Consider the following 18,270-nt stretch of genomic DNA (forward strand, 5'->3'; position numbering starts at 1 on the left):
TATACCGGATTCAGAAGGACGACAGCCCTAGATCAAAGATGAAAGTTGTACATCTGGAACGATTGGCTCCTTACGGAACAGGTTCTGTGCCTGTTCGGGACGAACAGGCTTGAGCGGGAGGCAGTGTTACGAATTTGATAATTATAGATATAAGTTTATTTAAATTAGTTTCCGTTAATTTAAAATTTCAAATTGTAACGATAAAATTTTGCTATCACTTGTTGGAATCATCTATTCATTTTCTAGTATTTTCCTGAATTTCTTTTATGTTCTTTTGTTTGCTTACCGAAATGTTAGTTCTTACTCTCTCATAGAATAGCAACCCCTTTGCTTTGTTATTCTGCATTCTCATTTCATCTCATTGTCTATTGTCATTGTTGTTGTAGTAAAGCGAGCATATATCTATGTGAGTGTGTATGTGTTTGGCAGCCACCAGACGAATAACTTAATGGTCGTAGGTCCTTCTAGCATTGTCTAAGAATGTTCTGGCGTTGCCAGAATATTGTAGTGCTACCAGAATGTTCTCGTATTGCCACACTGTCATATATAAAAGCGCTCGCATGCTGCTAACGAGTCAGTCTTAATTAAAGCGTCAAACGAATAACTTCAGTGTGAACGAATTGTAAAGTGTGAAGTCATAGTAAATAAATTGTAGATTGTCGTTATTTAAAAGAACTGTGTTTTAATTGTCGGGTAATTAAAAACGCCTAAATATAATATCGTAACAATATATATGCTTGAAGCAAAATATGTTTTCGGGGTATATATTACAGAAGCGATTTCTTGAGGGTGTATTGACAATAATAAGTAGACGGACAGTCCGGGCTATATCGATTACGAAGATGCTACTGAGTCGATCGAGATATGGTATTATATCCTCATAAATATTATAAAGTAGAATATCTCAGATACTCACATTAATTAAATGAGACCTGGAAGATGTCAACAAAGGACTGGTAGACATATGATGAAGACTTGTGTTTGGTGTTTGAAAAGCCCGTATGGCGGGCATGTTGTTGCTGGGATAAACATGGTAAGGAGAGCCGCCGGCAACATTTAAGGACTGAAAATAAAAATTGAAGCACTATTAATTATAATATTGTATACGCTCTAAATTATAAGTAATATAAGGTTGTACAGTTAGGTTATGTTAGGTTATGGTCGGACTTGAGTCTGACGACTGAACACCGAACTACATCGCAATAAGGTATTTGTTTACCCACTAACACGACTTCACTTTGTGAAGATATAATTTTGCAATCCAAATATTGAGTTAAAAGGTTTATCAAACACATAATATTGATTTTCCATAATTGCCTAACATACTCAATCAATAAACTATTTGGAACTTTCCACAGTGGACGAAATGGCTCATCTAGCGGCGTTTAATTAATAGCGCATAGGGATTTTTATTTTTTTAGTTGAAAATAGATTAAGCTACAAAGTTAAACAAAAAAATTTTTTTAAATGTATATATATATATATATATATATATATATATATATATATATATATATATATATATATATATATATATATATATATATATATATATATATATATATATATATATATATATATATATATATATATATATATATATATATATATATATATATATATATATATATATATATACATATATATATATATATATATATATATATATATATATATATATATATATATATATATATATATATTTTTTTTTTTTTTTTGAAAGTTGCAATTTTTTTCATTTTTTAGACATTGTTTATTTCATTCAGGAAAACATGATAAGGTTAGTATATTTAATGTTTCTCATTCTTTTGGGCTAAGAATATATTAAACATTAATAAAAAAACATTTTTTTAAACATTTATTTATTTATTATTATTATTTTTTTAATAATATTTTTGGCTTTATTCAGTCTTCATACATTTCACTTGTTTTCATAACAAAAATTTAATTATAAAGCACAAAAGCAAAAAACAAAAATACTGGTTATAATAGTAATAATAGTTTCTTATTCCGATTCGGAACTACTGGATGAATCTAAGGTGCAAGGTACACAATGTTCTGACAAAAGTTGTAAAATATCATTATCGACATCTTTCTTTTTTTGGTTGCCTTGTGGTTTGCGTAAATTTGAAATCAAAGGATCTGATGAACACAAAAGCACATGCATTAAGTCTTCCATTGTATTTAATCGGGATGTCTTGCGCGTATGGTGCTCACGGAAATTGCGGTAATCTTTGTTCCGGGCTTCTAACGCTTCTTCCGACATCTTTCCTATTGGAAGTGGTGATACTTTAATAATATCGGCTCCGAGTATTAAGATTTTATGTATGGAACTCGGCATATAAAACCAAGGATACTGGGTGATAAAAAGTTCTGCGGTCTGTAAAGCATATTGCCTAAAAGATTCAATATCGATTTTCAGCCCGCAAGAAATCGACCGTAAAATGACACTGAATCTGTAAATTAGCTCCTCATTAACTCCAGTTATTTCGGATGCTAATTTTGGTGCTCTGAAAAATCGCCTGGCTGTATTGCCGTTATTGGTGTTGCCGCATCCAGCCATTGGGATATCAGCAAGCAAGGACATTTTTCTTTTTAAGCCTTCTTGAACATGCAATTTCCTTTCTTTTACAGCTTGTTTATCGGCATCGCGAACTTGCCATTTTTTAATGTGTAGTCTATAAGATATATGTAGTATACATTCAAAGCACCGAATCCATGCGTGAAGTGTTGAGAGTCCCAATTCGTATAAATGAGCCTTGGGTTTTAAAGATCTAACAGCATCAATGTCATTCATTAACTTTGGGGAGGCATTGCAAATTCCACACACTTGGGAAGATGATTCAGCCAGAGCACTAAAAGCTTTCCCATCTATCATCGTTAAATGAAATTGATGGTGCATCTTTATATTACCAATGCTTGTTGGCATAATTTTTGATATTTCTTCATTAAAACTAGCAACTTCTGATCTAATCAACTCTGCAGATTCCTTGGAACAAAGTATTTTTAAGGGTCTGCAGAATCGAGGTGAGGAAGGTTGCGGATTTTCCCAAATTGTCACGGATCCCTTTTGCACTTGTAATGGGACTATGCAAACTGCAAACAAGTATTGATCGCTAAGATTTTTGTTATTGCATTCTACATCTTGTCGATAGGTCGAATGGCCGCTACTGCCATCGCAACTCCACTTATAAATAGCAGTGAGATTCTGCTCACTCCGTTCAGCAACATTAAATTCAGATATAGAAGAATGAGCTTCTTCGAGGGGCGTAACAATATGATCCACCATATCCTGTAAGGGCACTTGTGCTGAATAGTTCGTAAATTGGACTCCATTTGGATAACATTTTGTTTTTGCAATACGTAAAGTGTCGTACGTTGGATATATGTTGGCATTCCGACTTTTTGCACCAGCTTGCATCAACTTGTATGAATGCTTGGTATAATTACCATCTAAAAATAATGCCAGAGCATCGTCTGGTGTATATGGAATCGGAAAGCTTAAACTTGATCCCAAAAATGATTTCATTCGCAGTACCTTCGTAATTAGCCATTGAAACAAGTTCCGACGCACTTCGTTTTCCAGCTTTGTACAAACTGCTCGTGTAGCTACTACGAGCTCACTGTGAGATGTTTCCTTAACAATTTGGGAAACTTAACTTAGTTTCGTTTTGTTGGAACATTCGTCAAACTTATTTTCAGGTCTTCCACGATTAGTCAGTGGATTAACTAATAAAAGTTGTCCGCCTAACCACTCCTTGTTGTTTTCTTCAAATTTGTGGCTGCTTCTATGGTTGATTTTCCATTTCTCAGCCAATTTTGCTACAAAATTTCTAATTTTTTTGTTTATTAGAAGAACTTCATTATCATAGTACATGTTGATATTAATAATATTATTAAATAAATGACTTTCAACGACAGAAAATTTTTTAGTAGGCACAGGCTCGTTGCGCCATAGTAAATAAACTTCTCGTCTGAGCACCGACATTGTTCCTAAAAAATGCAATAATAATACGAAAGTCTTACTTTGGATTTTTTGAAGCAGATGAGTTATATTGAGCTATATTTTTTTCTACAACACTTAAGCACAGGTCACAAACAATTTTTTTTTAGTTAATACATACCTCTAACAATAAATAAATCAACTTTTCTTTCACTTAATTGAGACAAATGCAACTTTGGAGAAAATTTGGCAATGCAAAGAAAACACGTGTTGAAGCTTAGAGATGCATTGACTGAAACATATGTTGTGTTTGACAGATCACAGCTGTTCAACTAGACCATATCAATCAGAATAGAATCTATATATTAGTTCAGTGGGATAGTAGTAATCGATAGACACACAATTTTGGCGCAATTAAACACTTTGAAAATTGAATTAAACGACGCTAGATCGTCCATTTCGCCCACAGTGCTTTCCTTGTCTTCAATAAATTTTCTAGACATGCCACTTTTTCCAAAGACATATATGTTGCAGCAACATGCACCAAATTTAATTATTGTACAAAATATCTGTACACACAAAAATTTTTTTCTGATTCAATCACGAAATTAATTGATCCAATTAATTTTTAATTGAAATGTCTTCAATCACAGAAATGATAGTATCAATTAAAAAATTAATTGAAGGTCAATTAAAAAGTTAATTGATCCAATTAAAAAATTAATTGATACAATTATTTTTGATATTGATTTTTGTCTCAATTAAAAAAATTGTTGGATCAATTAAATTTTTAATTGAATATTTTTTAAAACTCAATTAAAATTTTAATTGGAAAAATTTTCGTGAAATTTTTTTGTGTGTAGGTTCTCGAGACACTTCGAAAAAATAAATCTGATAATACAACAGTACGAAACAGAATGAAAGTTGATTTTAATTAATAGATTTCTAACAACCAATATTTGGTCGTGGGTACTATCATTTGACTGTATTGATATTTTATTAGTTACACCAACTACTAAATAAAAGAAATAACTGACTTATGTTCATACAACTGCATGTAATGGGCCTCAACTATCTTTTTATTGTCGTGATCGAATTTCACATAACCCTTTGTCTGGGTGTAAAAATAACATTAAAATAAAACAAGCAAGGAAAGTCAAAAGTCGGGATGGGCCGACTATATTATACTCTGCACCACTCTGAAGATCCACAATTTCGATACCATATCGAATCCGTCAAATGTGTTGGTTGCTTATGTAAAGGTGTTTGTCCTAAGTATATACACTTAAATCTGTCTCGATCGGGACAAAATTTGTTAGACTTCTATAAAATCTATAGACTTAAAAGTTAGTAAAAAACAAGTATATACGCCCGTAAGTTCGGCCAGGCCGAATCTTATGTACCCTCCACCATGGATTGCGTAGAAACTTCTACTGAAGATTTTCATCCACAATCGAATTACTTGGGTTGCGGTAACTTTTGCCGATGACAAGGTATCTTAAAACTTTCGACAATTTCGACAAATTTGCTAGATTATTTTTGCCCGTGTGGCAAGCATGATTATGAACCGATATGGACAAATTTTTGTGTGATTAGGGATCGGCTATATATAACTATAGACCGATATGGACCAATTTTGGCATGGTTATTAGCGGCCATATATTAAAACCACGTTGCAAAATTTCAACCGGATCGGATGAATTTTGCTCGTCCAAGTGGCTCCGGAGTTCAAATCTGGGGATCGGTTTATATAGGGGCTATATATAATTATGGACTGATATGGACCAATTTTTGAATGGTTCTTAGAGACCATATACTTACACCACGTACCAAATTTCAACCGGATCGGATGAATTTTGATCCTCTAAGAGGCTCCGGAGTTCAGATCTGGGGATCGGTTTATATGGGGGCTACTTATAATTATGGACAGAATATATATACTTTATGGGGTCTTAGAGCAATATTTCGATGTTTTACAAACGGAATGACAAAGTTAATATACCCCCATCCTATGGTGGAGGGTATAAAAATATGAGAAACATCCAAGCAAAAAAAATGGAGGTTGTTCCACAAACATTTCTTTTAAAGCGCATCCCGAAATCCCCCATCAAGTTCCTTGCACTTCCGATGAAATCCTTTTGGACAACTCCACAAAAATTTCTTTTAAATCGCATCCTGGAATCCCCCATCAAGTTTTTTCCACTTCCTATGCAGTCCTTTTGGACACGTCAACAAACACTTAATTTTTGGACAATTAAATTTCGCAAAAAGAATAGAAAATCAATAAAAAATTTAAAAAATCCGGTTGACTTTTTCACTTCCATGGAAGTTCATTTGAGAAGGTTTTTCAAGTTAGGATAATTTTTTTGTTGATTTTTAATGGAAAAACTATATGCATACATATATGCCAACACAAAACAAACAAAATAACGATGGATAATATAAAAAAAAATATTTTTTTAGAAAAATATTTAATAAAAAAATTTCCGCTGGTGATATATGACCCAGCGTTCTTTATTTTTTCATTTATAATAATAAAGAACGTCCCAGGAAGTAGTTAGAATGTCATGTCTTGGAGTCATATTAGGTTCATGTCACAAAAATTTGAATAGACATTTTGATGCATCGTGTTCCATGGCGTTTGTGGCTGAGTTTGCAAAGGCGTTCTGTTATGGTTTTTCAACCTCGAACGGAACGGACGCGTTTTTTAATAGCGGATAAAATCATCGTAATAAGTACCTACTACGAATTTCAAGTGTGATGGGATATTAGGCCACCATGCAGAGAAATTCAAAGACATCCACTGGGTTGCTAACTTCAGGGCCCAGTGGACGGGTATCTACTGGAGTTATAAATTTGGGCAATGACCAAGAGTTAGGCCCAATTAGTCGACCTGTAGACGGGTCGACTGGTGGCGACAATTTGACAAGTCGAACCTTTTCCAAGGTAGCGGCATCAAAGGGAGGTAATCCCTCACGAAAGAGATTCAAGGAACGCAGAAATGCTTTGTTTATCCTAAGGAAATTAGGATCAGTCGACCCAAGCACGTTGTCGGCTAAACAAAGCGATTCCTTAAAACGGGCTCAAGGAATTCTTGAGGCTGGAAAAGGGAACGATCACCGGATGAGCTGCCATCCTCCAAAAGGGATCAACGATCGTTTGCCTCAGTTGCTAAAGACAGCCTTGTGATGGCTATCATAAATAAAGGAGCATTGGACGGTATGATTCCAAAGCAAAAATGGGGGGAAATTGAGAATGCTTTGTCTGGCGTCTACTCACAGGTGCTGGAAAAGTTTCCCAGCCCAGATCCTCGACACCAAGAGGCTGGTTGGTATCAAGGACAATTTAAGCTAGTCGCATTTGAGGACCAGATGCCTATAGAATGTTTTAAAGCTGCTCTGATACTAATTGGTGAAGTTTGGGAAGGAGCTACTCTAGAGTTAGTCGAGAAGAAAGACATACCGGCTAGACCTAGAGCACATGCGTGGATACCTGCAAACCCTCCTGACCCTGAATCTATTTTAAATAGACTGGAACGATGCAATCCAGATCTTCCAACAGCTGATTGGAAGGTTGGCCGTTTAGATGAAGTGGATGGACCAAGACGGCATGCAGTGTTTATATTGAACACTCAGTCTTTGCCACATCTAGCAAAGTACCAGGGCCGTGTATGTTATGGCTTTCATTATATCCAAATGAAGGTGTATAAAAACGATCAGCTAAAGGATTCAGAAATGGACAAGCCTCTGTCTGAATCAGAAGTAAGCGGATCCTCTTGCGAAGTCGAGGGAGATACCAAAGTTGAAGACATGGATAGATACCGTATGCGTGAGGAGGCTTCTACTGCCTCAGATCTCACCAAAGTTGAACCTTTGGTTATTGCGAGAGTCACCGAGATCTCTGAAGAGGATATTCTTGATGACTCGATTGAAGCGGCTGCTGTGACGGTTGTTGAAAATCTCGATGGTCCTACGGATCCTCCAGATAAATCTTCATCATTGTAAGGCTGCATGTGCTGCCTTAAAAGTTCTCCTGATGAAAGGCGACATAGACATAGTTCTTATTGAAGAACCATATGTTTATAGAAACAAAATATGTGAATTAAGTACTCCGGGGTTCAAACTATTGCAGTATACTGGTAATGATGTAATTCGAGCCTGTATAATTGCTAAAAACGAGCTTAACTTGTTTCTGCTTCCTTCAATGTGCAATGCAGACACTGTCGTTGCCAGTTTAGAAATGGCCAAATGCAAATATTGGGTATCTTCGGTCTATATGGGACATGACAGGGAGATGCCTCCATGTGCCGTTAAGATCTTAGTTGAGGAGTCACTGAAAACAAAGACGAAACTCATTATGGGATGCGATGCGAATGCGCATCATATTATATGGGGAAGTAGTGATACTAATGCAAGGGGGTGATACTAATGTTAGGAGAGTCGCTAATAGAGTTTATTTTGCGTACTAATCTGGCAGTTTGCAACAAGGGAGATGCCCCAACCTTTGTCACTAAAAACAGGCAAGAGGTTTTAACTGAACACAGCTTCTCAGATCATCACTACATCAGTTTCAAATTTGATATTCATACCACCAAGACCATATTTCCGCCAAATGTTAGGAAATCGTGCAGGAAGCTCTTTAACAAAGCAAAGTCCACCAGAGCTCCTGTGGACTGGGACGCTTACAAGAAGAATCTGAGAGGATACAAGCGAGAACTGAGAATGGCTCAGCATAACTCTTGGAATGATTACTGCAGCAGCATTGAGAATACGTCCGAGGCTTCCAGACTACGGAAGGTTCTAGCATCCACCAACTCCGCTCCAGGTTTCATTAAAACATCGGAGGGCAATTGGACAACGTCCAGTGAGAAGACCCTGGAGGTACTATTGGACACACATTTTCCCGGAAATCAGACGGTTGAACCATGCACTGGCGGTGCAACAGTGGCTCAGCGGTCGTTTCCTATCGAGGAAATTGTATCAGAATCTAGAATAAAATGGGCGTTAAATAGCTTTGGACCATTCAAATCCCCCGGACCTGATGGAATTACTCCGGCGGAGTTACAAGCTGTGGCTGACAGAATTATCCCCTGGTTGTCGGCGATATATATAGGATGTATCAACTTAGCATATATTCCACGAAAGTGGAGGGAATCAAAAGTCGTTTTCATACCTAAAGCGGGAAAAGCATCTCACTCGAATGCGAAGGATTTCCGACCAATCAGCTTATCATCATTCCTACTTAAGATTCTGGAGAGGATGATAGATATTTATCTTAGAACTAGCGTCGATTCAAGTTTGCTCTCGAAACGACAATATGCATACTCGAAGGGCAGGTCTACTGAGACCGCATTACATGAACTATTCAGCTTTATTGAAAGCTCACTATCTGTCAAAGAATACAAAATCATGGCGTTTCTAGACATCGAAGGGGCGTTCAAAAACGTCCATCCGAGCTCGATATTAAATGGACTGACAACTCTGAATGTTGATCCAGGTATACTTAGGCTGTTAGACGAACTTCTAAGGAAGAGACGCATTTCAGCCACACTAGGACAAGCAAACATACAAAGGTATGTGAACAGAGACACTCTTCAAGGAGGAGTTCTATCACATCTTCTTTGGAATGTTGCTATAAACGACCTTCTGGTTTCCCTAGAAGAAGAAAGGATACAAGTCAGGGGAAAATTCCCATCAACAGTTAGAGATATTATACAGAGAGCCCTCCGGATGACTGAGATATGGGCGAAAGATAATGGTCTTGGGGTAAATCGTGCAAAGACAGAACTAGTCATGTACTGCAGATCTCGCAAAACTCCCACGGTTAGACCCATTTCCTTAGGGGGTATTGAAATTTCCTTTTGGGAGTGTGCAAAATAAGGCTAGGAACTACCTTACATATTCCAGGGGAACTAGAATCTGTTGGTATGCCTCTGGCTACCTGCAAGCTCTTACTGCGTGAGAAGGCAGTCATGATGGCAAATGTTCGATGGGAGAATTGTAAGGGTTGTAACGACACCAAGCAAATATGGCCCCATTTAAACTTAAACCGCACACTAGATATGCTAGTGTTCTCAAGACACCAGATATCACTCCTGATATCTGCTATTACGGGTCGCTGCCTGATAGGCGATTTTGCAAAAACTATTGGTGCGAAGTATAATGACTATTGTATGAGCTGTCATGATGCGGAGGAAAAGGAATCAATAAAACACCTCTTGTGTGAGTGTCCTGCATTTTGTGTAAGGCGTAAGCAAATTTTAGGGGCATATAGCTTCAGATTACTGGCGGATCTGGAAAACGTTAACTTAAGCAGTCTGCTAATGTTTTTGGAACAATCTGGTTGGTTCAACAGAAGAAAATAATCGAGAAGGTTCAACGGTTAAAAATAGAAGTGCCCATATGTAATAGGTACTTTTAGTTAGTGTGGTATCACAATGGACTGAATAGTCTAAGTGAGCCTGAATCTTAATCGGGCTGCCACTTTAACCTAACCTAACCTATGGTTTTTCAATTTGTAAAAATTAGATAATAAGAAAATAAAAGTGTAACCAAAAATGCTGATAAAAATAAAAAAGCGAAATTGACAAACAAAAAAATATTTTTTTTAAATTTCTTCATCCAAATGAACTTCCAAGGCACAACTTTTAAAGCAATGCAAATGATCCAAATATGGAGTACTTCCGTCCTATGACAAGCCCAAGTAAAATTCATTGGAGAAGATCCAAGTTTGCACTACTTCCGGATAACAAATTGGGTATCCAAACTAGTTTTTTGGAAGCTCTTTTTTTTTAGATTTAAATCTGAAGCAATTTTTTGGCAAATTCGCAAAAGTTTATTTATGATTTATCGATAGTTATGTATTAGAAGTATAGGAAAATTTAAGAAAATTTTTTTCACTTAACAGTGGTGATTTTACAAGGAAAATGTTGGCATTTTGGCCATTTTGCCGAAATCAGAAAAACATATAACAACTTTGACCTCTGAGGTCATATGAGTGAATATCGGTGGATATATATGGGAGCTAAATCTATATCTGAACCGATTTCAACAAAACTCGGCACACTTTACGACACCATTATTTGCACTCCTTGCAAAACTCAAAGCAAATCTGGCTGAAATTCTGGCTGTTTATAGGATATTTCTAAATTAATATATGTTTGCATCGTTTGGGACATTCAATGTTTGTAAATATATAAGAGAGAAGTTCACCACTGTGGTATCACAATGGACTGAATAGTCTAAGTGAGCCTGATACATCGGGCTGCCACATAACCTAACCTAACCTAACCTAAATATATTTTATGTCCCACACATAATATGTTCAAACATGTTATACTAGTTTTTGAACATTATATGCCTGCACTTAAGAATATTGTGTTCAAATATTTGAGTGTAATTTTTACAACCAAACATATGAAAAACAGTATTTTTCGTCTGTGTAAAGAGTTAGTATTCCACTAATATTGAGTCCATTATTAAACAAGTGATTATAGGAAAAAGTTGGGCTGGGCCGACTATATCATACCGTAAACCACCCCCAGTGAATTAGTAAACATGAACATTTGGGGGGTATGATTGGTATAAGTTTGGGAGATGAACCGGATTTTCTTATTTATGAAAATTAAGGAGTACACACCAAGAAAAAAGTGCCTTCGGAACTAAAGAAAACATGTTCATCAATTTAGTTTAGCCAATTTATTTCCATTAAGTTACATTTTTATTTAAAATAATAAAATTTACTTGCTTCAGTAAAAAAACCTAAACTTAAAGCAGTTGATCTAAGACCCCATAAAGTATATATATTCTGGATCGTGGTGAAATTCTGAGTCGATCTGAGCATGTCCGTCCGTCCGTCCGTCTGTTGAAATCACGCTAACTTCCGAACGAAACAAGCTATCGACTTGAAACTTGGCACAAGTAGTTGTTATTGATGTAGGTCGGATGGTATTGCAAATGGGCCATATCGGTCCACTTTTACGGATATCCACCATATAAGAGAAGCAAGTTTCATCCGATCCGGCTGAAATTTGGTACATGGTGTTAGTATGTGGTCTCTAACAACCATGCAAATATTGGTCTACATCGGTCGATTTTTAGGTATAGCCCCCATATAAACCGATCCCCCGATTTGGCTTGCAGAGCCTCTAAGAGAAACAAATTTCATACGATCCGGCTGAAATTTGGTACATGATGTTAGTATAAGGTCTCTAATGACCATGCAAAAATTGGTCGATATCGGTCCATAATTATATATAGGCCCCATATAAACCGATCCCCAGATTTGACCGCCGGAGCACCTTGGAAGAGCAAAATTCTTCCCATTCGGTTGAAATTTGGTACGTGATGTTAGTATATGGTATCCAACAACCATGCAGGAATTGGTTCCTATCAGCCCATAATTATATAGAGCTCCCATATAAACCGATCGCCAGATTTGACCTCCGGTGCCTTTTGGAGAAGCAAACTTATTCCGATCTGGTTGGAATTTGGTACGTGGTGGTAGTATATGATATTTAACAACCATGCCAAAGGTGGTCCATATCAGTCCATAATCATTTATAGCCCCCATATAAACCGATCCCGGGATTTGGTTTTGGAGCCTCTTGGAGGAGCAAATTTCATCCGAGTGAGTTGAAATTTGTGGATGACAGTCTTTCGTAGAAGTTTCTACGCAATCCATGGTGGAGGGTACATAAGATTCGGCCTGGCCGAACTTATGGCCGTATATACTTGTTTTAGTTGGAATCGCGTTGTTATGGTATACGGAGGGATTGTTAAAAAATAATATAGTAAAATAATATAATAAATAAAATATTTGTTAAAAAGTAATATAGTAAAATAATATAATAAATAAAATATTTGTTATTTTAAATTAGTGAGAAAAAACTATATTCGTGATGGTGTATAAAGAAAGAAAACAGAATAACAACCCCCTCATTCGTCTTCATTTTGGAATCTTCAATTAACAGGTAACATTTAGTGACGCCAACCTTTTGTAAAAAAATTGGTTTATGATTTTTTTATTTGTAGGTATTGAAGTTGTAAAAGGAGGACAAACTCGTTACGCAGCAACTTATTAAAAGTGAAAGGTACAAGAAGAAGGAAAAATGCGTTTTACAGTTGGTGACATTACATGGAAATTGGAAATAGTGGAATAATAAACTAATATTTCAAGGCCAGTCGATGCTGTTGATTCTTAATAAATATATTTAATATATTAATAAACCGTGTATTTTATTGAAGAAAAAATTGTCTATATAAATAAATAAAATTGTATTTAAAAACGAAGGTAAGCAGTTCTAAGTTTGAAGTAAAAAGGTTTACCACAAATATGTAAGATTTGTCCCAATGAATGAAAAAAGTTCCATAAAAGCATTCCATATATGAATTCAATTCAGTTAAATTTTTTCATTCTGTAGTATAGTGGTACATAAATATACGAAAATGTTAACTAATATATGGAATGCATTCTACCTAATTTCAACGAAAATCACATCGTTCAAAAAAATAAAAATGTCTTTGGCGCTATACGAAGTTCAAGTTTCTTCACAATTAGTTCATTTTTACTTAAAGAAGGGGTCACTTTTTTCTGCACGGACGAAAAAGACTGTTTTTCATATGTTTGGGTATAAACATTATATGTTTGGAACTCAAACTTTTAAACACAATATTTTTGAGTGCAAACATATAATGTTCATAAACTAGCATAATATGTTTGGGACATATATGTTAATATGTTAGAACATATTATGTTTGGGACATAAAATGTTTGTTAATATAATATGCTTGGATTCAAACATATATTAATTTAGAAATAGGCCATAAACATATATGTGTTTACAAAGAGAGACAAAGTGTATGCTGGAAGTAAAATAATGAAAGTAACCAATTGGCGCATTACAAATATATATACACAAAGAAAATTTCATTAAATATAGGAAAAATACTACGTGTGAATATAAACAAGTATAAATTTACATATTATGAGTAAACATATATATGTTGTGATATAAGACTTCGCCAAAAATTTTATATGCTTAAGTAAAATATTAAAATGAGTATTCGGAGAGAAAATTCATTCGGAACCAAGATAAAATATATTTGAAAAAAGGAGCATGAGTTTTGTTTATCATTTTCGCATTACGGGCACAATTTTTTTTGTTTCGTCAAAACCAATCGGAACGTAGGACGAGTAAGTCAAAATATTCAAACAAAGGTAATTAAAGGGATCTTCATAAAAACTAACGAAAGGGCACTATACACTGAACAAAAAGCATGTCCGGTTCCAAAGATTGTGTCTCCACTTTAGCAATTTTGGTATTGTTTCCGAACCAAAGAAGCGGAGAGTACAAGTAAGGATGCTTTTAAGACACAATTCTCTTTTAAATGGGGTTTTGTGTACTTGACTCTACGAAGCACATTTCAATTTTTCGCTTTTTCAGCTTTTTTCATATGTTATAAAATGCCCGTTAAAAACAAGACTTCCAGTAGAAATTATGTTATGTTTCAAGTAAAAATGTCTTTATAATAAAGTATTGAAAAACATATCCTATTATTTTAATGATTTTTGCCTTGTAGTCAAGATGCAACAAATTTAAAGACAGTTTCATTAATTTTAAAGAATTTTTCTGAATTATTAAAGTCAAGTTGACCTTAGTCCAAAATTTGTTCTTTCGTGTTATGATACCCATTTTTAAGTCAAATCACTTAATTATAACGACAACACGACTTCATTGAAAGTATCGACCTTTGAACATGGAAAAAACTTTATATTAGAGAAATGCGTCTTCTAAGCTAAGCAAAAGCTGTATTATTATTTTAAGGACATGAACTCTTTGGCCTCACGACAATATTTTTTCAGTGCACTCTTTTTAGATTTGTGAAAGTAAAATGAAAACAGGGCGAAACAGTGAAAAATTAAACAGTAAGATCTATAAAAACAAAGATTAGTTCCTCTTTATTAATGAGTAGTCCAAGAGGAGTTGACGGATTTTTTTTCGAAAATAAAAGCGGGCATTGAGTTCGAGTTTTGCCGCTAAAATTATTTCTCATTTTAGCGGAAAAACCAGAATAACATTACAACTTTTTCCGGTAAATTGTATTATAACATGGTGGGGAAAGACCCAAAGCAACAATTGAATAGGGTAAACATGGCCATTTTAACGCGATAATACCAATTTATACCGGCCTTAAGAATTAAATTAAGTACAAAATTATTCGTTAATAAAAATTCATATTTATTTGTATTTCTAAATTAATGGTGTTACATGCTACACCCAGAGAAGGAATATGATCACCTCAAACATGTTTTAAGAGCAAAATGTTATTTTTGGGTGGTGACCATGTAACATGGTTTTCGCAACCATGTTATTTCCTCGGAAATCATGTATCTGATTTCGGCAAGCAGGTTATATTTGACGAAAAAATAACATTTTAGTGACAAACATGTTACATGGTCACCATACAAAAATAACATTTTGCTCTTGAAACATGTTTAAGGTGATCATATTCCTTCTCTGCGTGTAGCAAACAATTGTTAACACCAAAATAAATTTATGTGCTGTTGTAAAATTACTGTTTAGAATTTAAATATAATGTGCTTTTGAATGGTTATAGTTAACCTTAGGATTCGATGGAAAAATATTTTTATATACTCGAATTCACGTTCTTTTTTTGTAAGAGTTTTTGAATTTCTTCGAAAATTTTAAACTTGTATACAAAAACCTTTATTTGTTACACAATTTTTATTTTTGCAATAAAAAAATAATATTTATAATATAATTAATTATCTCTTGATGACCATAACAGCTACGTAGTCCAGTGGTTAGTGTGCTGGCTTACAAACTGTGTGGTCCGCTGTTCGAATCCCCGCCCGGCAAAAGGTAAAATTGAAAAAAAAATTATAAAATTTAATAATTTCTTCTACAATGTTTGTATTACAGAAAAAGGTGCTAAGAACTAAAAACACTCATGGAAGTGAAAAAAATGTGAGGCAATATACAATTAGGCAGAAAAAAAATTTTGAGCACAATATTCTTTGGGAGAAAATTCTTCTCAGCATATAATATTTTTGGGTCCAAAATGCCTCCAAACATATTATATGTTCACATAATAACATATAGTTTTTTGGAAGACAACATTATTGAATTTGGATGGAAAAATACAAAATGTTTGGAACTTAGACTATCCAAACATATTATATTGTTTAGACCAATATGCTTTCAAACATATTATATATTGGAAGAAATCAAACATATAAATGTTTGGGCAATACCCAAAAATTTATATGCTTGAAGCAAAATATGTTTGGGAGTATATGTTACAGAAGCGATTTTTTTTTTGAGGGTGTGGATGCATGTTTATTGCAATTTTATCACAATCTGGACAGAAACAACAGATATTAGGAGCTATACTTGCCCAGCAAAAAAATTTGGAAGTTCTTCCAAAGGCACAACTTTAAAAGAACTTCCAGAAGATGCACTCCCAATGATGTTCTTTATTTTAACTACCCAGGAAGATCTTTTAATTCAATTATTTATAACCCGGTTTTTTCATACTTTTAATGGGAAATTTTAACTTTTTTGTTTCAAATAGGTTAAAAACATAGTAAGAATTTATAAAATGGTACAAATTATTTAAATTTTGTCGAAAAAATGCTAAATCCAATCTGAAAAAATTGTGAATTTTTGAAAATATTTGAAGTCAAACGTTTCCGACAAGCGTTAGAATCCATTAAAAATAATAAAAAATTATAAAAATTATTCATTTGACAAACTATCACAGAATATTTTAATTTACATCCAAAACATTGAATTCGGATCACACCTAAAGAAGTAATACAAATTCAGTGCAACGGATGTTGAAATGGAGGACTTCCGTCCTATGACAAGCCCATGTTAGATTCATCGCTTCTGCGTCAATTTTGTACCACTTCCGGATCCAAAAAAGAACATTTTCACTACTTTTTTGGCGACGCTATGTTTGCTGGGTGGTTTTAAACCTACAGAGTTAGGTTAGGTTAGGTATAGTGGCAGCCCGATATATCAGGCTCATTAGACTATTCAGTTCATTGTGATACCACAGTGCTGCCCGACTCTGTGTTAAGCTCAATGACAAGGGACCGCCATTTTAAAGCCGATTCCGAACGGCATTCCACATTGCAGTAAAACCACTTAGAGAAGCTTTGAAATACTCAGAAATGTCACCAGCATTACTGCACCGTTAGAAAAATATGTTTTTCATATGTTCCGATATAAACAAAATGTGTTTCGGGTACAATTTTTAAAGAGAATATATTTAAGTGCAAACACGTAATGTTAATATGTTAGAATATATTATGTTTGGGGCATGAATGTTCCATAACAATAATATGTGTGAATGTCATTTTAGAGCGATAATGCCAACTTAATACCGACCTTAAAGGTAAAAATGGAATTAAGTACAAAACACGATAAGTTTTAAATGCATTTAAAATGGTGTTAAATGCTAGTAAAAAAACTGTTCACGCCTAAATAAATGTATGTGTATATTATAAAATTATTTATGTATGTTTATACTCGACTCCGCGTTCTTCTTTTGTTAGAATTTTTGAATACCTTTCAAAATTTCAAACGGTTATACCAAGAACAGTTTTTTGTTACAAAATTGTTATTTTTGCAATAAAAAAATTATATTTTATCCAAAAGCTCTGTCCATTTCGTTTATATCAAGCACTGTTTCTGACTGTAAATCTTTAATAACCCACATTTCGAAGATTCATTATAAAAATTTTATATAGTATAAATATAAATGTGTAAATTAAAAAAAAAAATGCTGTTCGGTCGGAGCAGGGATTGAACCCACGACCCTTTGCATGCAAGGCAGACATGCTAACCACTGCTCCACGTGGCCAACAAATGTATGTTTCTGTTAAATAATGTTATGTTTGCATGGGCTCGTGGGCGCTGCAAACTATGCTATATAAATGTAACTTATAGCGATAATTGTCTACTGGTGACTATAACAGCTACGTAGCCCAGTGATAGTGTGTGCCTTACAAACTGTATGGTCCTCGGTTCGATTCTCCGTCCAGGCGAAAGGTAAAATTTAAAAAAATTATAAAATTGTATAATTTCATCAACATTATTTGTATTACAGAAAACGGTGCCAAGAACTAAAAAATGTCGTGGAAGCGAAAATTATGTGAGAGAATGAGCACAATCTTCTTTACAAGCATATAATATATTTGGGCTCAAAATGCTTCCAAACATATAATATTTTCACATAAAACAAACATATTAATGTTTCGGCACTATCCAATAATATATGTGCTTCCTGCAAAACATG

The 18,270-nt window shown here is 34.5% G+C and overlaps 1 protein-coding gene across 3 annotated transcripts in view; it reads right to left on the reverse strand.

Moving 5' to 3' along the window:
* Nucleotides 1-18,270, reverse strand: part of LOC142225536 (uncharacterized) — a 455,965-nt gene that overhangs the window by 304,550 nt on the left and 133,145 nt on the right. For all 3 annotated transcript variants that reach the window (XM_075295326.1, XM_075295327.1, XM_075295325.1), the window contains one exon: nucleotides 917-1,063. In XM_075295326.1, the coding sequence (XP_075151441.1) occupies nucleotides 917-1,012 (96 nt within the window). In that variant the 5' untranslated portion in view covers nucleotides 1,013-1,063. The remainder of the gene's footprint in view (nucleotides 1-916; nucleotides 1,064-18,270) is intronic.

Source organism: Haematobia irritans, chromosome 2 (genome assembly GCF_050003625.1).
Source record: "Haematobia irritans isolate KBUSLIRL chromosome 2, ASM5000362v1, whole genome shotgun sequence".
NCBI classification, from domain to species: Eukaryota; Metazoa; Arthropoda; class Insecta; order Diptera; family Muscidae; genus Haematobia; species Haematobia irritans.